The sequence below is a fragment of the Poromitra crassiceps genome (genome assembly GCF_964638095.1).
Source record: "Poromitra crassiceps genome assembly, chromosome: 4".
Classification (NCBI taxonomy): Eukaryota; Metazoa; Chordata; class Actinopteri; order Beryciformes; family Melamphaidae; genus Poromitra; species Poromitra crassiceps.
The window spans coordinates 65583985-65608327 of record NC_139626.1 but is presented as its reverse complement, the minus strand read 5'-3'; the positions used below and the strand labels follow the sequence as shown (position 1 = coordinate 65608327).

Genomic DNA, 24343 nt, shown 5'->3' with positions numbered 1-24343 from the left:
TCAATGGGAAGGCTTTTTTCTGACTCCAAATCCAGATTTTCTGCCTCTTTGGCTCTTTCACTTTCAGGGATTGAAGCCAACACAGCTCTGCTGTTAGTTATCTATTTGGTTAAGTTGAATCCTCCTTTCGCACATACATTTTTCAGTTCCTTGCACAGTGACACAGCATCTTCCTCTGTTTTAACAGATTTTAGACAATCGTCAACATAAAAGCTTCTCTTGACTTGTCACTGCACAATGAGGATGACTACCTAAGTAAACTTGCTTTTATACACTCTTTTATGCAGGATAATCCTTGTACTTGTGTTTATGGTCGTAGGCGACTGGAATGCTGACATAACAGATAAAAGCTCCCTATTTGCCAAGCACCTGGTTCACCTTTGTGAGGACAGTGATCTCATAATATCCAGCCAAGTGCTCTTACCAGCTGACAGCTATACTTATATTAGTGAAGCCTGGCACACTACATCCTGGCTAGATCACTGTGTCACCACGGCCGATGCTCATGCCAATATCCGCTCTATGGAGATTGTATATGAAGCATCCATGAGTGACCACATTCCTTTTACTTTGTATATTGAGGTGGACAGTCTCCCAGAGTTGAGTCGGGAGAGCAATGACGGCTCTAGAGCTAAAGTAGACTGGTCAAAACTCTCAGATGTTGATATCAGGTCGTATGGTGAAAGAACTGATGCTCTTCTAAACAATGTGTTTTTGCCTTATGATGCTATTATGTGTTCTGATCTTAATTGTAAGAACAAAGCTCACCATATTGCTCTTTGCACTATGTAGAGAGATGACAGTCCCAGCTGATATTCCACCTATTGGTGAAATAGAGAGCCAGTGTGATGATAGCCCACCAAGGTGGAAAGAAGTTCAAGAAGTAGTGAGACGTGCAAGGGCCTCTTCAGCCCCGGGTCCTAATGGAGTCCCCTACCGGCTGTATAAGAGTGCTCCAGATGTGTTGCAGTTTCTATGGAAGCTGATGAAGGTAGTCTGGAAGAAGCAGGTTATTCCTAAGGCATGGCGTAGAGCAGGGGGAATCTTCATTCCTAAAGAAAGGGACTCGTTAGAGATAAGTCAGTTTAGACCTATCAGTCTACTTAATGTTGAAGGGAAGGTTTTCTTTAGTGTTGTGGCACAGAGGCTGTCTAGTTATCTAGAAAAGAATAGGCTAATAGATACTTCGGTGCAAAAGGCTGGAATTCCCGGCTTCTCCGGGTGCTTAGAGCACACCAGCATGATCTGGCACCAAATCCAGTCAGCTAGGCGTGAGAAGAGAGACCTGCATGTAGTATTCTTGGACCTGGCTAATGCTTTCGGGTCAGTGCCGCATAGTCTGTTATGGGAGGCCTTTGATTTCTTTAGAGTGCCAGGTAGTATAAAGAGCTTAGTTAAAGCCTACTTCTTAGATATTCAACTCTGCTTTACCACAGCAGAGTACACTACAGCTTGGCAGCAGCTGGAGATAGGCATTATGGCAGGGTGTACAATTTCCCCATTAGCTTTTACCATGGCAATGGAGATCATTATTAGGGCTTCAAAATGGGTAGTGGGTGGAGAAAGGCTGCAGGGAGGGCTGCGGCTCCCTCCAATTAGGGCATACATGGATGACATGACGACTATGACATCAACCGCTCCATGTACTAGCAGATTGTTGGATAAGTTAAATAGTAATCTGCAGTGGGCTAGAATGAAAGTGAAGCCAAGTAAGTCCAGGAGTATTTCAATCATTAAAGGGAGGGTAGTAGGTAAGAAGTTTGTTATAAATGATGAGGTGGTGCCTACAGTGTTAGAGAAACCAGTCAAGAGTTTGGGAAGATGGTATGATGCAAGTCTCAGTGATAAGGGACAGTTTGAGGAGGTGAGGCAGGAAATGATTCAAGGTATTTCAAGTATAGACAAGTCAGGGCTCCCAGGAAAGTTAAAGTTGTGGTGTTTGCAGTTTGGATTGTTGCCTCGGTTGATGTGGCCACTGACAGTGTATGAGGTTCCCCTTTCAAAAGTAGAAAAGCTAGAAAGGATGATTAACTCATTCATTAGAAAATGGCTCGGAGTCCCACGCTGCCTAAGCAGTGTAGCCTTATATGGGAAAGGCATATTGGAATTGCCATTATCTAGCCTGACAGAGGAGTTCAAGTGTGCTAAGGTTAGACTGGAAATGACTCTGACTCAGTCAAAGGATCCAGTGGTTAGGAGTGTAGCGCCCACAGTTAAAACAGGGAGGAAGTGGAACCCAAAGGAGGCAGTACAGCAAGCACAGTCAGCTCTTAGACACAGGGATATCATAGGTCAGGTGCAGCATGGGCGTGGAGGCTTAGGGTTGTGCATAGGGAAACCTGTGTGGAACAAGGCATCAGTAATAGAAAAGAGGAAGATGGTAGTTGAAGAAGTACATAGGCAAGAGGAGGCAGTAAGATGTACTAAGGCAGTGTCGCAGGCAAAGCAAGGACAGTGGGTGAACTGGGAGAGTGTAGAGAAGAGAAAGTTGAAGTGGAGAGAGTTGTGGAGCATGGAGGCCAGCAGAATTAGATTTATTCTAGGGGCTACTTATGATGTGCTGCCATCTCCCCAGAACTTAAATCAGTGGTTGGGCGAGGATGGTGCCTGCCCGTTGTGTTCTAGTGTATGTACATTGAGGCATATACTGTCAGGGTGTAAGGTCAGTCTCTCCCAGGGGCGATACACCTGGCGTCACAACCAGGTGTTGAAATGTTTGGCAGCTGCAGTTGAGGAAAAGCGGCTAGAAGTAAATTCTCTAGTTGCTAGAAAAGAGAATAGACAGATCAAATTTGTACGTGAGGGAGAAAAGATTAGACCAATTAAGGTCAGGCACAAGTTAGGGCAGCTAAGTGTAGGTGGAGCCTGGGAAATGAGGGTTGACTTGAATGAACAGCTAGTCATCCCAGCATATATAGTTAGCACCCGGCTACGTCCGGACTTGTTACTGTGGTCTGAGGTAGAGAAGAGAGTTTATTTTATCGAACTCACAGTCCCGTGGGAAGATCGAGTTGAGGAGGCTTATGAGCGCAAGAAAGCTAGGTATGCTGAAATGGCAGCAGAGGCAGAGCAGCGAGGTTGGAGGGCTCGAGTGCGGCCTGTAGAGGTGGGCTGCCGTGGTTTTGTGGCAAAGTCCGTTATTGCCTTACTAACTGAGTTGGGCATTCGGGGACGGAGCCTGAAACTTGCGGTTAGCAACATGTCTCAGGCAGCAGAACGAGCAAGTGAATGGCTGTGGATAAGGAGGAAACATGCTAGCTGGGGAGCTCGCTAAGGTCAGATTGATTGTTTGTTGTTGGTCATGATTAACGGTCCGCATCAACAGGGCTGAATCATTGACAGTGGTGGTGTAGTTAGGGATTGTTTGTTGTTGGTCATGATTAACGGTCCGCATCAACAGGGCTGAATCATTGACGGTGGTGGTGTAGTTAGGGATTGCTTGTTGGTCATGATTAACGGTCCGCATCAACAGGGCTGAATCATTGACAGTGGTGGTGTAGTTAGGGATTGCTTGTTGGTCATGATTAACGGTCCGCATCAACAGGGCTGAATCATTGACAGTGGTGGTGTAGTCAGGAATGTCATACCGAATCGACCTGGATAGCTAGGCTTAGATAGTGAGGTAATATGCAGTTGTGCGGTGGTAGCATGGAGGGGGGTGTTTCCAGGACGCTGGATTACACCGTTAAGCCTTCTTGAGGTGTCGTGGGCCTAACTTAACGAAACGTCGGTGAAGGAAGGTGCCCACTTGAAAACCCCAATGACATGCTTCATACTGCTGTTGGCTAGGGTAGGTAACTGGTGATTTGTGTCTTGTTTATTAGTTTGTTAGCCTGTTAGCTTGTTTTATTCTGGATTGGGCTTCTAAATGTGTTTTTCCTCGGATTTTGGCACAAGGGATAGTAACATCTTGTCCTGTGTATTAATTAATAAAAAAAATGAGACTATAGCTGAAACCATCTGTAATGCCAGTACTTGCTTTACATATGCAAATAGGGCAAAAAGTAAGCCGGGTAAACCAGGTTGGCAGAAACATGTAGCTCCTCATCATGCTGCAGCCAGGGAAGCTTACAGTGAGTGGGTTCAGGCAGGCAGGCCCAGGCAGGGACCTTCTCTGGACTACAAAAAGTTCACACATGCCAGATACAAATCAGCCATCCGCTACGTTGCCAGACATGAACAACTTATTAGAGCAGACTCTATGGCAGAGAAGCTCCTTAGCTGTAATGTAACTGAGTTCTGGAAGGAGGTGAAGGCCTTGAACCGGGGAAGCGTATCCCTGCCTTGTTCAGTTGAGGGAGTAACTGGATCTGAAAACATAGCGGCGTTGTGGAGGCAGCTAGGGCTGGGCGATATGACGATATATTTCGTCTGGACGATAGAAAATGTATTTCATCTGATATGACGCTCTATCGTTTATATTGTTGTGTTGCAAATCACACTCTTTACGGCAATATTGTCCATCATTTGGATGACGCTGTGCTTTCTTCATTCTGTTTTATTTTTTACTCACGTCCACAGTCCACACACGCACCAGACTCTGTGTCAACAAGCCCCTTGCGTCCCTTTATAAGTGGCACAAATCAGCCGGTGAGTAGGCTAAAGAGCAGGGAGATGTTACCTCCACTCCATCCGCCTAGTCTACCCAGGCATTTGCGCTGTGTTAAGTCCGCGTTTGATCCATATTTGCGTGTGTCCTCCTAACGTTAAACCTGGCAAAACATCTCTTCCCATCCTCTCATCATCCCAAGGAAATCCATTGAGGGCCAACAACAAAACGTCTATCATTAGCTTTAGCTTTTAGCTTTCCCTGGGTGAGTTGTGTTGGTTGGAGTGCGTTTTATTCTTCTTCTACTGAACATGTAGGTATTTTGACGTTGACTAAAGAAATACTGCCGCCTAGTGGCCGCTTTTAGATATGATTCCAGATTAGTGCTTAAATCAAACGCATCAATAGCAAATGCTAGTGTCCTCTTTGAAAATCGAACTGGTGGTGTGGTTCAGTTTGTGTTTCATTCTACTGCCCTGCAACTAATTATTATTATTTGTGTTGTAAAGAATAGCCATGCTTATCTGTATTCTGAATGCATGTATCCTTTGTGAGGTTTGACAACATTTTAACTGGTTTAACTGCTACATAAATAAATGGCCATGTGGTCATTTTATATCAACTATAAATAGAATTTATAGAAAATATGCTATATCGTGATATATATCGGTATCGGGATATGAAATGACCTATATCAGGATATGAGATTTTGGTCATATCGCCCAGCCCTAGTGTCAACTAACGTTAGTTGCTGGTCTAACCAGAACAGTGGAGCCACACTGCAGCCTAGAGGGAGCGCTTGTAATTTACACCGGCGCTGAAACTGCAGAGTTTTCCTTTCATTTCTTCCTCCATAAAAACAAACGGTGTTACCGGTTGACATGTTATGTAATCGGTGTATCCCCCACTCCCGTGTAACATCGGTAACACCGACTACCGCGGCAAGCCTACCCAGCCCCCCCTCTCACTTAACCATACGTCACCAGGCTTTCTCTCACTCGTAGTTAGGGGTGCTCCGATCAATCGGAATCGGCAGATTTTGATGCACATTTACAACAGCAGTAACTGTATCACCTGTAATAAAAACAGGACTAATAATAGTAATAGGGGTGGTGGGTCTCTTCCCACTGGAGTCAGGATGGAGGTCATGGAGGGTCCATTCTGTGTCCCCGTCCATGATGTTCTAAAAGGACAGAGTTCACAGTCACACTAGATTCTTTTCACTGGAAACGGTAAGAAACAAACAGAAAGAATCGTCCTCTGAAGCTGTAACACACTCCATGCTGCAGGCACACTTCTGACCTCTGATGTTTTTCCTCCTCAGGCTTTGAGAAGCCGTCGGCCATCCAGCAGAGAGCCATCAAACAGATAATCAAAGGACGAGACGTCATCGCTCAGTAAGCTCTCCTCTCATCTCCGCTCCTCCTTTCCTCTCCTCTCTTCTAGGGATGGGCATGAGTAGCCTACTCGTTGATAGCGTTGTCACGATTAGAGATTTAACGGTATGAAAATTTCACATCATGATTATCGTGACCAAAATTATCACCGTTATCGTATTATCACGGTTTGTTAAAATGTGCTGAAAATGTTCAAAAAGTACTAATACACTCACAGAAATAATTTCACCAAGTTTTATATTGAAAACTCTGACCCAAAAAGGATTGATACACTCACTGAAATCATTTCTCCAAGGCTGCGTGTCTGCATGTGGGAGACTGTTGCCAACTTTGGTTGATGATGGACAGTATTTACCATGTTTTTCAAACCACTGTAATCATGGTAACAGGGTAATCATGGTACCACGGTTTTAATGATAATGAAAATTTGAAGCGGAATTTTAGCACGTTATCATTAAAACCGGTTATCGTTACATCTCTAGTCACGATGCTAGCGTTTCAACTTTGATATCTCCATGACTGAGTTTAAGCTATTCCCCATGCCAACACGTTTTAAGGTGCATTGTTTTCTCATCAAGGCAATGTTGACGAAATATTGCCTCATATTTGTGTCCACAAATGCAGATAGGAGCGTGCATGTTGTCTGTGTTTCAATAACGATGAGTGATGCGTCCCAAGCTTGCCCAGAATGATGTATGACGTGCTGAACAAATAGGCTATAGCCTAGACATATTCCCGCTGCAAAGTCGATCTCTGAGAAGAATACTAGAGGAATAAATGCATTCAAAACATCTAATTTGATCCAGAGGATTGTAGCCTGTTCTGTACCTTTCCTCTCCAGTAGGCAGCAGCACTGCCCCCAAAACCAGAGCTTCTCCCCATGTTTAGGCAGTGATGAAGTGGTTTGAGTCATGTCTAGCAGAGTAACTGTGGGGATAGTTTGTCCTGATTCTATGGATATGATCCACAGCTCATGTTTAGCAGAGGGTTCTCTGAGCTGCTTCTTTCTCTCTCACACACACACACACACACACACACACACACACACACACACACACACACACACACACACACACACACACACACACACACACACACACACACAGTGTCTTAGCTGTCTCTCTGTGTGTGCAGGTCTCAGTCTGGAACAGGAAAGACTGCCACGTTCTGCGTCTCTGTGCTGCAGTGTCTCGACATCCAGGTGAGTTTACCTGTTTAATGTCTGGACATCCAGGTGAGTTTACCTGTTTAATGTGTGGACATCCAGGTGAGTTTACCTGTTTAATGTCTGGACATCCAGGTGAGTTTACTAGGGACGAGCATTTCTAACAAAAACGCTATTTGAAATTCACTGGGCCAAAGTCGACTTTTCGTTGAAATTCGCCCACCCGAAAAAAAAGTCAAAAGTCATATGGTCTCCCCTGATTCTAAGTATAGTTGAATTGCTTGGTTTGACCAAGTAAGACAACTTTTAGAAGCATTTTGCACAAGGTCTATGGAGAAATGAATGGCGAATGAAATCCCATGGAGAGGGAGAGGGTGTGTCTTTGGCACGCTATTGACGTTCATAGACCCATAGCTACGTTAGCTTAGCTTGCCGAACGAAGCAGAGATGGCCCATGGACCAGTAGACAGGATATCAGAATATATCAACTGTAAGCTGAACTACAGTTCTTAAGCATCTTCCTATTCTTATCTCAGATTGCATTTTGTCACTCTCCTCCACGTCCTCCCGGCCATCCAATGAGGAGCTACAGTAGCTAGACTGTCCAACAACAGTCTGGACACAGCACATTTCTCTTTACTTTGACTATTTTCCACATTTTACAATAACAACAAAGACCGAAAACTCTGAAATAACACAAACTGAATTCTGCAGCAAACAAACAAATCCAAACTATCTTATTTTATTATTATCATCTGTCTTGATGGAAAGACAAAGGATTTGGAAAGAAAATTATACATGATCAGTTTGATTTGAGTTTATATTTGACTCAAGCTCATTTCAAGCATTTGACTTTGGAAATACTGTACTGCTTACACACTCCACACACACACACTCCCCCTCTTAATTGCTGTCATGTCTGCAGGTGAGGGAGACCCAGGCGTTGATCCTCGCCCCGACCAGAGAGCTGGCTGGACAGATCCAGAAGGTAGCCCCACCCACACGCCTTACCCAGCCAATCACACGCCTCACCCAGCCAATCACACTCCTCAACCAGCCAATCACACGCCTCACTTACTCATTTACTGAGCTGTGTCTGTTCTGGTTGGTTAGGTTATATGTGTTTTGTGTGCATTTGCGTGTGTGTGTGTGTGTAGGTGCTCCTGGCTCTGGGGGACTACATGAGTGTTCAGTGTCACTCGTGCATCGGGGGGACCAATGTGGGCGAGGACATCAGGAAGCTGGACTACGGCCAGCACGTGGTGGCCGGGACGCCCGGCCGGGTGTTCGGTGAGTCAACACATCTATCTATCTATCTATCTATCTATCTATCTATCTATCTATCTATCTATCTATCTATCTATCTATCTATCTATCTATCTATCTTATCTTATCTATCTATCTCAGTAGAGACTAGGGATGTTAATGATTAACTGGTAGTCGGTTAACTGCCGTTAAGAATGTAACCGATTAAAATTAATGAACTGTTTTGACCGACGTTGTATAATATAGGTAGATCCATGGTTGTATGTATCACCTCAATGTCCAGAGCTTACACTGTGTTATTCCAGCAGTCCAGCAGTCCACCTCCTCCCCTTCCCTTCTCTCTCCTCCCCCTGCTCCCTCCCCACCTCCTCCCTTTCCTGTTCTCCTCCCCCACTATTCTAAAGCATGGCACCCATTCTACCCTAATGCATGGCACTAGGGATGCAGCGGTATGAGTTTTTGACGGAATGATAACCTTGGACAAAAATACCGCGGTATTGCGGTATTACAATAGTCGAAATATTCCCATATAGCCGACGTCATCTTTTTAGATGGGGGAATGTTCAGGGGGGTCCTTGCGTTCTCCTGCTTCAGCCATTATCACACACATGGTTGTAAACACAGTCAGGGACAGCTCCTCTCTGCTGTGCTCTAGTCTAGGTAGGCATGCAGCCATGCCAGGGGGAGGGGCCGCATAAGCTGCACTCTGCAAGCGACCTGGGCACTTTGTTTCAGGGAAAGTGTCATGTGACTGAGGCAGCCAATAGGAAGCTGAGTTTTTTGTTAGGACTTTCACACCGGCAGGGCTCCCTTCCGGTTCCCGAACCCAAATTTGAACCGGCCGGCGTGTTCATCTACTGAATCTCAAGAAAAGCTAGAAAGCAGTACAAAAAAGAGCAAGTCGTATGCCGAACTTGCGGAAGAGATGGCCAAGGCATTCGAACGCCAGACCAAATAATTAATAAACTTAAAAAACTGAAGAACCAGAACCGTGTCTGTCTGAAAGCGGTATGTGTGACTGAGGCAGGCAGCCAATAGGAAGCTGAGTTGTTTGTGTTTCCTCAGACATGATTCGTCGCAGGTGTCTGAGGACGAGAGCCATCAAGATGCTGGTGCTGGACGAAGCTGACGAGATGCTCAACAAAGGTGAGGAGAGACACTTCCTGTCCGGGCAGGAAGGATTTAGAGCTCCTGTACAACCCTTGGTTACAAAATTACATCACTTTTAGCTATTTTAAATAATAATAATAATGATGATCTGTAATTTATTTTATTCCACATCTTTTTAGACCACATTTACATTGTCAGTGGGTCCTGTTGTTCAGCCTCACAATGCTATTGCATGTAAATGTGTTTTAGGTCCCGTATCTGGCTATGAACGACACAACCTCCAATCTTCTTGGGCCTGACGGGGTCAAAGGAGTCATCTGTAACTTTCTATGATGTCTATAATGCATTATAGACCTAGACATTATAGACGATTATGGAGCGAGCTTCTCTACACTGTAGAGAGAGAGAGACGTGTTGAGACAGAGTTCTGATTGTATTTTGTTTTTTAATCCACAGCAGAACGTAGAAATCAGCTGATAGAGCAGACTGCACATTCTCACAGAATAAAATAACGGGAAAATCCCGTTGTTATTTTTTGTTCTCGCTTTAACTGAATGTTTTATGGTAACTCACGATTCTCTGGATCACGTGTTGGCTTGAAACTTACGAGCCTTAAAACTCGTTATATTTGGATTTATCGAAATGTCTTTGGAGAAAATGGGCGTGGAACATACTTCCGGGGCAAATTACGTCACGAAAAGTCACGTGCCTGTTGAGATCTAATTGATCCGGTACGTCAACGGTATTCTTATCGGTTCTTTTTGTTGAATTAAGAAGAGAGATTGCTTTAACGCAACGTTACACTTGCAACTCACTAGCACCATGCCAGTGGATACATATTTATCTTAGCACTGAATATTTAATAGGATATGCAAGCAAAACTGTGGCACTGTACAGCCCTGTGCACAATTAATAATGTTGGGTTACTATTTTTTTATTTTTTTTACTTTTTCAGAACATAAAGAAAATAAAACAAGAACAGGAAAAAAGAAAAAAACATATATACATACATTCAACATTACAATGCTACAAAATGGTGCTACCAGTCATAGAAAATGTGCTTACAAAACAATAGAAATAAATAAATACTGTGCAAAGGATCCAAAAGAAACCCAATTACCGCTTTTAGCCTGATCGAAATAGGTCAGGAACGGGTCCCAAATAACAAAAAGATTCCTTAAAGAATTTGTCCTCTGGAATCTGAGTCTCTCCATACGTATAACTGAGATCATGTCTGTCAGCCACAGCTGAAAAGAAGGTGGAGAGGAGGACTTCCATTCCTTCAAAATTAGTTTCTTGGCAACCGTCATTCCCTGTGTCAGAGATTGCTGCACGGCCGTTGGGAGGAGCAAAGAGGACTCCGAGCAGCCGAAGACGGCGAGTTCCGCCTCCAGTTGGAGGGTTATTTTGTAGGCCTTAGAGTATGTTGGGTTACTATTTAAAAAGAAATGTAATGGGGGAAACTGACACATTCGAATACTGATTTGGACATGGATTATTACCATGGCATCGATTGAAGCTTGGAAGCATTTAGGTCAGTAGAGTCTGGACAGACATGGATGTCGACTTGACTTGTTGAGGCATACAACCCATTAGCTTTAATGCTAAGTGTGTTGTTGTTGTTGTGCTCAGGCTTTAAGGAGCAGATCTACGATGTGTACCGCTACCTGCCCCCAGCCACCCAGGTGTGTCTGATCAGTGCGACGCTGCCCCACGAGATACTGGAGATGACCAACAAGTTCATGACCGACCCCATCCGCATCCTGGTCAAACGGTCAGTCTCCCTCTCTCTCTTTCTCTCTCTCTCTCTCTCCAGGATCGTCACATGATACCGGATCTATAGAAAGGTTTTAGTAGATTTAAGTCTTATTTATTAGCAGGTCAATCCAGAGTCTAACCAATCTAGAATCTGTATATCTAGAATCTAATAGCAGCAGCTCTGAACCTTTTGTAACTTGAGGCTCACTTTTGATTATTAAAAGAAATCTAAGGACCACCTTCCCAAATGAGGGGAAAACATACAAGAAACACATTTCTTTTAAATAGCTGTAATATAGTGTGCAACATTTGATAATGTATCTGTCTGTCTAAAAACACACCACAACATAGGGGTTTCCAAATCAATGATTAGATGAATACATTACTTTTGATTATATCAAGTGACAGCCAATAGGACAGACATCACCAAATGGCGGACCGCGGTCTGGGTCTGGACCCAGACTATATATATAAATCATTGAGGATTATTAAAGTTTGACGGAGCGTCTCGATTTTATGCAATTGGCATATACGGCCAATTGCGTGAAGGATTTTCACTATTCAAAACTAAATCCACACTAAACCAGAACAGCTCCATCAAAATGCCAGTCAACAATCCACATTCATGAGCTGTGTGAGAGAGAGAGAAATTCAACTTTTAATTCAATTAAAATTTAAACTGGTCTTAGATTTTGAATATGGTGATATGGGTAGGGTCTGCACCAAAATCACATCCAGTCAGAGGGTTTGCACTAAAATCACATCCAGTCGAGAACAGAGGGTGCATGTAGCACGATACTAACGATCTGTCTGGAAAGGCAGACCGTGGAGACATTCACCACCCCGAACACCAGACAACATCTTCAAAACAACAAAAGATTGAAAATGTGTAGGAGCCTGTTGTCTGTTGTAAGCGCAGATCACTTCTGTTCCAGGTGGACTGGCTGACAGAGAAGATGCGCGAGGCGAACTTCACCGTCTCCTCCATGCACGGAGACATGCCCCAGAAGGAGAGGGAGTCCATCATGAAGGAGTTCAGATCCGGAGCCAGGTACCACACCTAGAACCCTGTAGATCACAAGCCTGTAGACCAGAACCACCTGAAGACAGCCTGGTTCTGCTGTAGTCATCAGGGCTGCAACTTAACGATTCTTTTAATTATCGATTAATCTGACGATTATAAAGTCTGTGATTCCGCCCACATTTTCTGCATTGCGGAAATCATGTCTCTACACATGCCACCACTAATGCCAGACACAGATACAGATACAGATACAGATACAGTCACAGACACACACAGACACAGCGGGATTAGCATTTGACCATTTGATTTCTCTGACACATTGCTGTGAGTGTTGACTTGACTGTGAGGAAAGAGGATTAGGGCCACATGTGAAAAATGTATTTGAGTTCTGAGTTTAAAGTCGAGCTGAACCCAAGAATGACGTTTCTTTTCTTTTAGTTCAAATACCTGGGTATGCAGTGCACCTATTTAACACGTTCACTGCCGTCGACGAGTTGACTCGTCAAAAAAAATCCAACGGTTGACTGCCGTTGACGAGTTGACTCGTCAAAAAAAAAAATTTGACGGTGGGAAGTGGATCAACGCCCCCCGCGTCTCCTATAAAAATATGGGAGCCACCGAACGTGTACAACCCATTCCACCGACCCACTAAGTGGCGACAGTGCTCTCCAGACTAGAAAAAGCCGAGCCAAAACTGCAGGGGAACGCGCGATGAAACCATTCTCATACTGTAAAATGGATTGGCGAAAACGCTTTCGCTTTCGCGCTGGTTGCTGGCGGTGGGGGATTGCAAATTTGCATAATAGATTATGGGTGCAACACACTTTGAAACACGCAGCATAAATAAGACCAGAATCGCAAAAGCTTCATCAAAGCTCTCAACCGAAACCCCAAGAAACGAGCGAGCCCATCCAGACTCGCCCAAAGAGCGGCCGCCAGCAGACAGGCAGCAGCAGCAGCAGAAACTCGCTTGTGACACGCCCGCTGCAGAGCCATGGAGGGAGGAGGAGAACACACACGGAGGGAGGAGTTTGAAGGAGAGGGGGGTTTCCTGCTGTTATGGAGGAAATTACCGTAAATTCCGGACTATAAGGCGCACCGGTCTATAAGCCGCACCTTCAAAGTTGACTATTTTTTTCTTATATAAGCCGCACCGGTCTATAAGCCGCGGGTGTTTTGATGTTTAATTACCATATGTAAGCGTTCGTGCACAGAGAGGAATGTCGGGAAAGAGATGGCTGTTTGGGGAAGCTCCCATTTATTAACATTTCAACAAAACAAAACAAAAGTCAGGTCACTAATCCCCAGACAAAATCACACAACAATAGGCTATATGTGCAGCAAACGGCTGTAACCAGAGAAGTCAAGTCACTAACCCTCGTCTTCCTCTTCTTCCTGCGTACTGAAACCACCAAAGTCCTCATCTTCAGTGTCGGAAATGAACAGGTTCAGGGTGGCTTCGTCAACCACTCTCCTCTCTCCTTCATTGTCACTCAAAACCAACGAACTCCTCTTCGTCACTGTCGGCATCGAACAGCCTCTGAAGCCTCTGACGGCCCTCAGCGCCAGCTGTGGCGGCGTCATCCTCTTCATCCCGCAGCAGTCCAGCGTTTTGGAACCCGTTGGTGATTGTGGATGTTTTCACACTCCTATAATATTCCGTGATCTTCCTTTGTGTGAATTCGCCGAAGTTTGTGATTTTCTCCTGGTAGTCGGGAGGGAGTTGTTCAGTAGTTCTCGCCCGGACGGACAGTCCCTTTCGTCTCATGAATCGGAAGCACCAAGATGGGCCACCTATGAAATGTTCAATTTTCATTTCGGTGGCGACTGTTTTGGCCTTCAGTCGGATCTGCACCGTGGAAACACCTCGGCCGTCTGCTCTCTGGGTCAACACCCAATCTTCAAGGGAATCTTCAAGTTCGGGCCATCTGCTTTTATGACCTCTGAAGGACTTTTTGGTCGTCTTGCACTGAGACAGTTCCTCCTGCTGCACCGTCCAACGCCTCACCATTGACTCGTCGATGCCCAGGTTACGCGCTGCTGCTCTGTTTCCCTCTTTTAATGCGAGATTGACTGCTTTCAACTTGAAAGCTGCGTCGTGTGAATTTCTGCGTACCTTGCTTCTACTGCTCGTCTTGTTGTGAATATTCCTTGATCTTCCTTTGTGTGAATTCGCCGAAGTTTGTGATTTTCTCCTGGTAGTCGGGGGAGGGAGTTGTTGGCCGAGTGGCCGTTTGCTTACCGTAATTACCATATGTAAGTGGTCACGCACAGAGGGGATTGTCGGGAAAGAGATGGCTGTTTGAGGAAGCTCCCATTTACCGTATTACCGTAACATTTCAACAAAACAACATAACACAACACCACCGTTGTTTATTTTTACAGTGCACACAGTGTCCGCGGTGTGGTGAAAAGAGGGCAAGAGAGGAAATTAAAACAGAAGTGGATTTATAGTTAGAAAGAGTGCTAAAAAAGAGAGATTTTATTTGTATTTTTTTTTCTTTTTCTGAAAAAATCCATAGATAAGCCGCACCGTTATATAAGCCGCAGGGGCCAAAAAACGGGAAAAAAGCCGCGGCTTATAGTCCGGAATTTACGGTACTGTTCAAAACTATTGTTTAGATGTCTGACGTCTTACTGATGCCAAAAATGAATGGTTAAAGTGACTGTTCTATCGAATTTCACAAAAAGCCATTTATCTCAGCTTAAATTTTCAGACGCTGAAACCATGCTGTATTCAACTGCTAATGCCTACATAACTACTAACTCTACAAACTAACTCTTTTAGACAGAGAAAGCACACATTCTATTAGTTATTTTGAGATATTTTGTGTTCACAAAATCTTAGCAGAAAATAATCCTCAGCTCTTGAAAGATGTCCTCAAAGAATCCTCAAAAAAAAACCTTGGCAGAAGCTACCTACAGTAAAAAAAAAACGGCTGGCAGTGAATGTGTTAATAATGTATGCAAAACAAATCACAACAATCTTATTTCTTTCGTTTTTCACACTTTTTCACATCAAAAGTTCGTTTTTCAAGATTTCATTGATAACAGTAATTTACAGTTTGCTGACGTCACCTAGTACTATCAAATTTCTACCCCATTTCAACCAATCATTTCACGACATGCAGCTGTCAATCAAATCTTCATTTCAGGATCATATCGGCCCAATTCCAATTCGCCCCCTTACTGACTCAAGCCCTTAGAGGCGCGTTCACGTGAAGGGAGTGAGGGCTTAGGGATGTCCCACGCTGAAATCGCAAAGTGAATGAGGGCTCAGAGTGAGCCCTTTCTGCCCCCTTACCGTAAGGGAGCAGCTATGGCCACTTACGGAAAGGGAATTGCCCACAATGCATAGCATTGTGACGTATAAAACGGGGAAGGCTGCAAATATCTGTCAAAAAAATAAAAGCACACACGCGCGAAACGAACGCGGTGTTTGCGAGTGCACTGGAATGCCTTAATTGACAATGAAACATTAGCCTACATTAATAGGGATTTCAGATTAGACAAAAATATTATATCAGAGGAATGCAAGTAGTTATTTTACACAATCCTAGAATAATCATCGATAATTTCTATTACAATTGCAATCCACAACTTTTTTGATGAATGAGAAATAGTTTTACCGAATCTGTATTGTACAGTATTGACATTGGCTGAGTTTCCCAACAAAGAAGCTTCTTAAGAGTTAAGAAGCTTCTTAAGGAGTTAAGAAGCTTCTTAAGGAGTTAAGAAGGCTCCAAAGAAGTGTTTCCCAAACGCCTTCTTAACAGTCGAGAAAAATAAAAAAAATAGAAGGCTCTTAAGAAGCATCTTAACTGGAGCGGCTCACTTGATGGCACTCTGAGCCCAGCAGTGGGCCACGACTCAGTGGTTGAGAAACACTGTTAACACCTAATCATGGTCATGTTAAACTTTATTAAACATTATTTATTTCAGACATGGACTGCAGTTCAAATTGCTTTATATACACAGCATACAACAAAACAGAGAAACACTACAGAATTTAAGCGACCTTGGGTTCTGTGAAAGGTGCTATATAAATCCACAACATTATAAAAGGAATCCATTCTGATTAGAGGAATATAGCCTACGGTAAATCATTTAAAAAGTAACCATACATACAGGGGAGATTTTCAAGTGTTCCCCAATTTTAAACACTAAAGGGTGCATGAAAGAAAGGAAAAAGGGAAAAACACAAGAGGAACAGTGGACACTCTCCTTTTGCCTGACGCGGCTGGATCTGCCAGTGTTTTGTCATTAAGAAGGTGTTAAGAAGGCTCCAGACCCTTCTTACAAAACCTTCTTAACGAAAGATCATCTTAGCGCTAAGAAGCTTTTGGGAAACGCAGCCTTCTTAACGGAGGATAATTGGAAGATAATTTTAGGCTAAGAAGCAATCGGGAAACGCGTTGGCTTCGTTGGCTTCTTACGGGAGCCTTAAGAAGGGTCAAAGAAGCTTCTTAGCGCTAAGAAGCTTTTGGGAAACGCATGCCTTCGTAAAGAAGCAATTGGGAAACGCGTTTGCTTCTTAAGGGGGCCTTAAGAAGGGTTGAATTAGCTTCTTAGCGCAAAGAAGCTTTTGGGAAACCCAGCCATTGTGTGTATAATGTTGGGTGACATGTCATTATTATGCTTATTTTAATTATAATTACACATGTTGCAGATTGCAGATTTTGCAGTAGGCTATATTTATTTTTAAATGACCAGAGCCTGGATGAGAACAGACTCATCAGGGAGTCTATCCCTCAAAGCGTCTTGACAATAAACAATATAGGTATAGTGAGCCCCAAACCTGCCAAAGTCAACATCATCTTGTCAAGTGCAAAGGGCTCTGCTGTCCCAATCCTCCTATTTATCCAATGTGGATCCCTTCCACACTTGATGACTCAACCACTTTCAGATGGCGGCCATTAGAGGGACTGAGGGTTCAGGGCTTGAGTCTTTAGGGGGCGGATTGGAATTGGGCCTTTCTCTTCCAAATGAAGGGGAAAATGGCGCCTAGTGCCTGTCATCTGGCAGAGTTTCTAGCCCATAAACTAACTACTAACGAGCAATTATGCAAACTAAATCAAACGGTAATGTCTAAGAAATGTAGCTGGCTCGTTAAAACACGCATTCCAGGAATATTATTTACATTTATAATGATAATGGCGCGCGCCTCCGAGCCTGACAGCGTCCCTGGCTGTCAGGGGTCGTCTCTCGGAGATTCCAGGCGGGCAGGCAGGCAACACCTATGCATCGGATTGTCCGCTCGCCCCGCACGAAGCAGGTGGCTGCCTGGTACTCTGCGGATCCCACTCGCGTATCATGACAACAGGCTGAATCCCACTCGATTTGGGGGTGGAACACGCCAGGATTGGCCAATGCCAAAGCCAGTCCTCAGAATTGTCAAATCAAACCATCGACACGTATATGGTCCGCCTCTCAATTCGTTTTCAGTGTCCGACGCTCGCGCTGGTGCATTCCGTTCCGGTTCACTTCGACTTTAAAGTCGAGCTGAACCCAAAAATGACTTTTCTTTTCTTTTAGTTCAAATACCTGGGTATGCAGTAGGGGTGTCAAAAATAATCGATTATAAGATGCATCGCGATGCGGACCTGCACGATTCTGCATCGATTCACAAATGTCAAAAATCGATTATTAAAAAATAATAATAATATATATATATATATATATATATATATATATATATATATATATATATATATATATATATATATATATATATATATATAATAAAATATAATGGAAGTACATGCAGTTGTTTATTTTAATTAGAGATCATAATACAATGCAATTCTAAATGCACTTTTATTTTAAAAGTAGCCACACAGTGAGAAAAAAAAATTATTCAGGAAAAAAAGTGATGCATCGAGATGCATCGATAATCGTTATCGAATCGTGAGGCCAGTGAATATTCACAGCCCTAGTATGCAGTGCACCTATTTAATGATGTATGCAAAAAAAATCACAACAGTCTAATTCCTTTAGTTTTTCACACTTTTTCACATCAAAAGTTTTTCAAGATTTCATTGATAACAGTAATCTACAGTTTGCTGATGTCACCTAGTACTATCAAATTTCTACCCCATTTCAACCAATCATATCACGACATGCAGCTGTCAATCAAATCTTCATTTCAGGATAATTTTCTCTTCCAAATGAAGTAGAAAATGGCGCCTAGTGCCTGTCATCTGGCAGAATTCCTATCCCATAAACTAACTACTTACTTGGCCAATTGCATGAAACATGAACAAAAAACAAAAACTATAATCTCTAAGAATGCAAAGAAATGTAACTGGCTCGGTAAAACGCGCATTCCAGGAATATCGTATTTACAGAAATAGCGTAAAAGGCGCGCGCTTGAGAGCGCTTGCGAGCGTGGTAGTCAGGGGTCTGCCCTCGGAGATTTCAGGCGGGCGGGCAGCACCCATTCATCGGATTGTCCGCTCGCTCCGCACGAAGCAAGTGGCTGCCTGGTACTCCGCGGATCCCACTCGCGTAGGATGACAACACGCTGAATCCCACTCGATTTGGGGGTATAACACGCCATGATTGACTAATGCTAAAGCCAGTCGACAGAATTGTCAAATCAAATCATCGACACGCATATGGTCCACCTCTCAATTTGTTTTCAGTCTCCGACGCGCGTGCTATTGCATTCGCCTCCGGTTCACTTCGACTGTAAGTCAGGATTCTGAGAATAAAGTCAGAAGACTTCCAAGATTAAAGTCAGAATTCTGAGTTTAAGGGAAACTGATTTTCAACCAGTTTTGTATCATTACGAAATCAGTAGTAGATCCAAAAACTGTAAACAGTTTTGCAAGAGTTCATTTAATTTGACTGTTACTTTGAGTTGATTTGAGTAATTAAGTTGTGGACCGGTGATGTAATTTGTGCACGAATGACATCACTAGTACTGGAATTTGAAGGTCTCAGGTCCCTAGATTTTTGTGACTTCAAAGCGGGGTCACAAGCTAAAAAGGTTGGGAACCCCTGAAGTAACATCATTCCCCCCCCCCCCCCCCCCCTCACAGGATTGGTCGGTCTGGGCGTTATGGCAGGAAGGGTGTGGCCATCAACTTTGTGAAGAACGACGACATCCGCATCCTGAGAGACATCGAGCAGTACTACTCCACCCAGATCGACGAGATGCCCATGAACGGTACTCGCACACGCACGCACACACACACCCATGATGCCCACGAGCTGGCCTTCTGTTATTGGCTGATCGTCTCGGCCTTCTACAGCAGGGATACTCAACTTGCTTTGCCCGGGGGCCACTTAAATTTCGTGAAATGATAGAAGGCCAGTTAATAAACAAACAATATACATTTTTCAGTAGCGGATTGTAGATTTTTGGGGTGTCAGTCGGAGTTTAGTCTGACAATGTTGTGCACACCGGATAGTTAGGTACATACATAAGTGCCTGGGTAGTGCGAGCAGACGGCGGTATTTGACAATTTAGCAGCTAAATCATAGATTATTGAAAGATATTCCATATTCCAGACTGAAATGCTATAACAGAAGTGGAGTATTTGCCAGAATGACATGAACATTTGGACACTTATTCAGCGGGTATCTTGCAGGTGCACTGTAATTATTATTATTATTTCTTTTTTTTGCAATTCCATCGCGGGCCGCATGTGGCCTGCGGGCCGCAGGTTGAGTATCACTGTTCTACAGTCTCTCCGCACTGGTCTTCAGAGCACTGCCCTGCAACTCATTATACATTTGTTTGGGTTGTTAAGAATAGCCATGCTTATCTGTATTCTGAATGCATGTATCCTTTGTGGGATTTGACTGACAAAAGTTTAACTGGTTAAACTGCTACATAAATAAATGGCCATGTGGTAATTTTATATAAACTATCAATTTAATTTACAAAAAATCTGCTATATCGTGATGTATATCGTTATCGGGATATGAAATTACCTATATCGGGATATGAGATTTTGGTCATATTGCCCACCCCTATCGTACATAAAAAAAATAAAAATCGTTGCATCCCTAGTGTGTTTATGCGTTAATGTTATTAGCAAATAGCCGAAATGGACGCGGAAAAGGAAGTGACGTGGCTTTTCCATCACTTCCCTTTCCCTTTCCCTTCCCTTTCCCTTTCGGCTTTTCCCTTTCGGCTATTCGCAAATAATGTTAAGGCATAAACACAGTGCATAGAAGACGTCAACTCGTCTTACAACAACAGTGGAAATTTACTGGAAAGTTGTGGTGCAAGTTGCTATTTAGACTGTAAACAGTGGAGCACGGACGCGGAAAAGGAAGTGACGGTGTGACGAGTCTATTTTTCAAATAAAAATAGACTCTGGGTTTCCAGATTGGACTTGAGGTTATGCAACACCCACATGGATATGTTGTTTTTTTCAGACAAGAATTTGTAGAATTCTAAAAGTTGTTGACAGCTCAAGACAAGTCCTTCCAGCAGTGATACTCAACTTGCGGCCCGTGACAGGGTGCAGAGTGGCCCCCCGACCATTTTCTAATAATTTCACGTTAGTTTTCATTGTGAATTAGAATCTAATTTACAATACAAACTAATGTGAAATAAAGTTTGACTGAGCTCCAGCTAAATTGTCAAATACCGCCGTCTGCTCGCTACCCAGGCACTTATGTATGTACTTAACCTAACTAACTTAACCTTAACTAACTATCCGGTGTGCACAACATTGTCAGACTAAACTCCGGCTGACACCCCATAAACCTACAATCCGCTACAGAAAAATGTAGTTTGTTTATTAACTGGCCCCTGGCCTTCTTCTATCATTTCATGAAAGTGGCCCCCGGGCAAAGCAAGTTGAGTATCCCTGCCTTCCAGTCCTGCCTCCTGTCTCCAGACACGTTCACAGCTTCCATCTGTCTGTTTCCTCTGTTCATTATTGATTGATTATTTGTTTGTTTGTTTGTTTGTTTTGTCTGCAGTGGCCGGCCTGATCTAGACGAGGAGGAGCTACTGAACCACGGCTCCTTCACCCCTTTACTTCCTGTTATTTCCTGACTTCCTGTTTTACTTTGTTTTTTAAATAATTTTAGGCCAGAGTCTGAGTTAGTTTGTGGTGACTGTTGCTGTCTGATGCTTTTTTTGTAAATAAAGATCCTTTGGTTCCACATCCGAGTCTCACCTCATTTAAAAACCACATACACACTCACACACACACACAGACACAGACACACGCACACGCACACACACACATTTGGACAATGTCTTCCTCAGAGTCAGTAAAGGACAAGGCTTGATTGACAGGTTTAAATACCACACACACACACACACACACACACACACACACACACACACACACACACACACACACACACACACACACACACACACACACACACACACACACACACACACACAGATCAGTCTCTGGTGGGGTGTGATTCATACATTATTAGTACAGTCAATGTTGAAGTACCACAAATACAATAAATAACATTAAAGAAGAACAGGAAACGAGCCTGATAAATTTCCTCATTAGACCAACATTATACCAACATAATTTAGCAGATACTTTCTGCCACTGTTTAAATTTGACCATTTTCACGTCCAAAAATTCTCCAGAATGTAAACCTTCACTTATTTCCTACTGTTTTTACCATATCACCATAGTTTTTTGAGGGAGTCTCCCTCTGTCTCTTCCTCTAGCTCTTCCCTGCTCTCTACGCCCTCCCTCTCCTCTCTTTTTCTGTTCTCTGCTGAAAGGGTTAACGTTACGTCAGCAGCAGCAGAAAGTGTTCCAGCCTTCAAACCATATTTTGAAGTTTCACTTCCTCCAACAAGAACTTTTTTGGCAACTAGAAAAAAGAAGAGAGAAGAAGCCTCCTCCCCCTCTGTGTTGGTTCATTTCCTTGTTCAGTGTGGCGCAGATAACTTTATCAGAAGAAGCCTCCTCCCCCCTCTGGGTTGGTTAATTTCCTTGTTCGGTGTGGCGCAGATAACTTTATCAGAAGAAGCCTCCTCCCCCCTCTGGGTTGGTTCATTTCCTTGTTCGGTGTGGCGCAGATAACTTTCTCCGGCTAAAGGTATTGTAACAAGAGTTTATTGACAGTTTTTAAAATAATGTTTTACTTTCCTGACTACCAGCAGATCTTTAGTGAATGTTACCGCCTGCCATTAGCTTATCTACACTAGAACCTGAGGAAATCTACAGCTGAGCTGTTGAAGGTGTGGCTGGCTGTCTGATGTTTAGGCCAGCTACATTAGCTTCAAAACAACTCATCGCCCAAACGGTTTTCCAACATGTTTGTGTTTTCATGTTCAAGTATAAAGTGTGTTCTGTTCACACTTGGTCCCTTTCAGCCCTCCAAGTGGACTCGGACCTCTTTAGTCAGCATTTTCTGTGCATATGTGAACACTCCAACAGAAGTCAGACCCCTCTGAAGTGAACCGAACTCCGACCTGATCAGGACTCAGGAGGTGGTCCGAGTTCGGTTCACATCCAAGTCCCCTTTGTGGTTCACTTCACCTGTGCAGTGTGAACACAAAGTGCTCCAGATTCACTTTAATATCACAGTGTTGGCTCTTTGCTTGTAACAGCTTCAGCGTATCGCTTGAGTTCTACATCTTATGCCCATGCCATGTGCCTATTTACGGTTTTCTGATAGGCTTAAAGGGATAGATGGGTTTGTTTGAAGTGTGGTCCTATCAGCTAGTTCCATACACTAACTGAAATAGGTAGGCTACAGTGTTCTGGACGCTGAGCACACCGTCTATCAAGACCCAGCACTCTGCAGCAACAGCCTCCACAGCTCTGTCTCTAGTAGGCTACAGGGGGGTAAGAACTAAAACGTAATTTAGCCACCTAAAACAACGCCCACCTAAAGAAATCAATGTCGGTGTACATGCAAGCTCTATTTTGACAATTTTCAGCGCTTTACTTTACCGTCAAACAGCCCTCTCATTCGGCACTATTTCCTCCCAACCGTACAACTACCGTATTCCTCCGCTAAACGCGAGACTGACTTAACCCCGGCTAAGTGTAGTGTGAAAAGCCCTTCTGTTGTTGCTCCACTTAAAGAGGTCTGAGTTCAGTTCTTTTAAAGGGGTCCAAGTGTGAAAACACCCTAAAGTAGTTCGTAATGCTTGTGTTGTTTTCTGCCTGCAGGTTTGAGGTGAAGATTTTCAGTTCCGTTGATTCTCACTATCAGCCAGCGATACTAACAGGAAGCTTTCGGACCATAAAAAAAAAAGATAGTCAAGGAAGTTGATCAAAATAACGGCTATTTGGAACTCTGATTTTTGTTGTCGCCAGGGAGATTTGAGGAACTGGGAGCATTCAGCTGATAGAAGCTGGGCTCTGAGCAGTGAGTAGTACGGCTAGGGAACGTGTTCGGTCGTAATTCTTAATCAACAATATTGTGTAAACTATATTTTAATGCAACACTTATTGTTTCAAGTAGGCCTAAGACCTGATGAAGCAAGTTACAACCAACAATATGTTGAATAGAATAAATGACAAAATAAAGTGCAAAGTAAAACTATGTAATCACAAGACAGTAAAATATCTTGCTCTAATAAAATGGAAGAGTTAACTTCCTGTCACATGCTCCACCTCAGTAAGAGACTTTTGATATTGTACCTGTCATTTTCACTCTGTCACTGTCAACTCCTCTATGCATTACATGTGTGTGCTGCTCTGCTTGTTAGTTCCCTGTAGATGATGTGGTCAATGTCTCCATCTAGTGGCCCCACAGTAGAACAACATCACCTGATCTGTGGTTGCTGTCAGACTCAAATATTATGTTGAATCACTGCACTCCACATACTACATAAATGAGTCTGTGCTGCTTCACAGCCACAGCTGGTATTTGAGGGCAGGTCTAGGGGGGCGTTGAAATTGAATGAGTGACAGGTCGTAGCACCAATGAGAGAGTGGTTGGAAAAATGGGCTGCGACTGATCGCAAAGTCGTTACTGAAAGTCCAATGCCTCCCTCATGTATATGTATGTCTTTGTAAGTCTATATGTCTTTACGTATACACTATACTTTATCCCATATGTATGTATGTGTTACTTACATTGTATCCCTGTCAGTTGCCCTATGTATGCACTCA

The 24343-nt window shown here is 43.5% G+C and overlaps 2 protein-coding genes across 2 annotated transcripts in view; both read left to right on the top strand.

The window, feature by feature from the left end:
* The window catches only part of LOC310775420 (NACHT, LRR and PYD domains-containing protein 3-like), an 888839-nt gene that overhangs the window by 806674 nt on the left and 57822 nt on the right, over positions 1–24343 (top strand). The window lies entirely within an intron of this gene.
* On the top strand, positions 310–22676 carry LOC310774937 (eukaryotic initiation factor 4A-III-like; the record flags this gene model as incomplete). The annotated part of the gene is made up of 10 exons (XM_083635027.1): positions 310–679; positions 5874–5946; positions 7081–7147; positions 8037–8099; positions 8269–8401; positions 9443–9523; positions 11120–11261; positions 12165–12296; positions 19313–19440; positions 22591–22676. 10 exons carry the CDS (start codon positions 310–312, stop codon positions 22674–22676), a joined length of 1275 nt encoding a protein of 424 aa, XP_083491153.1.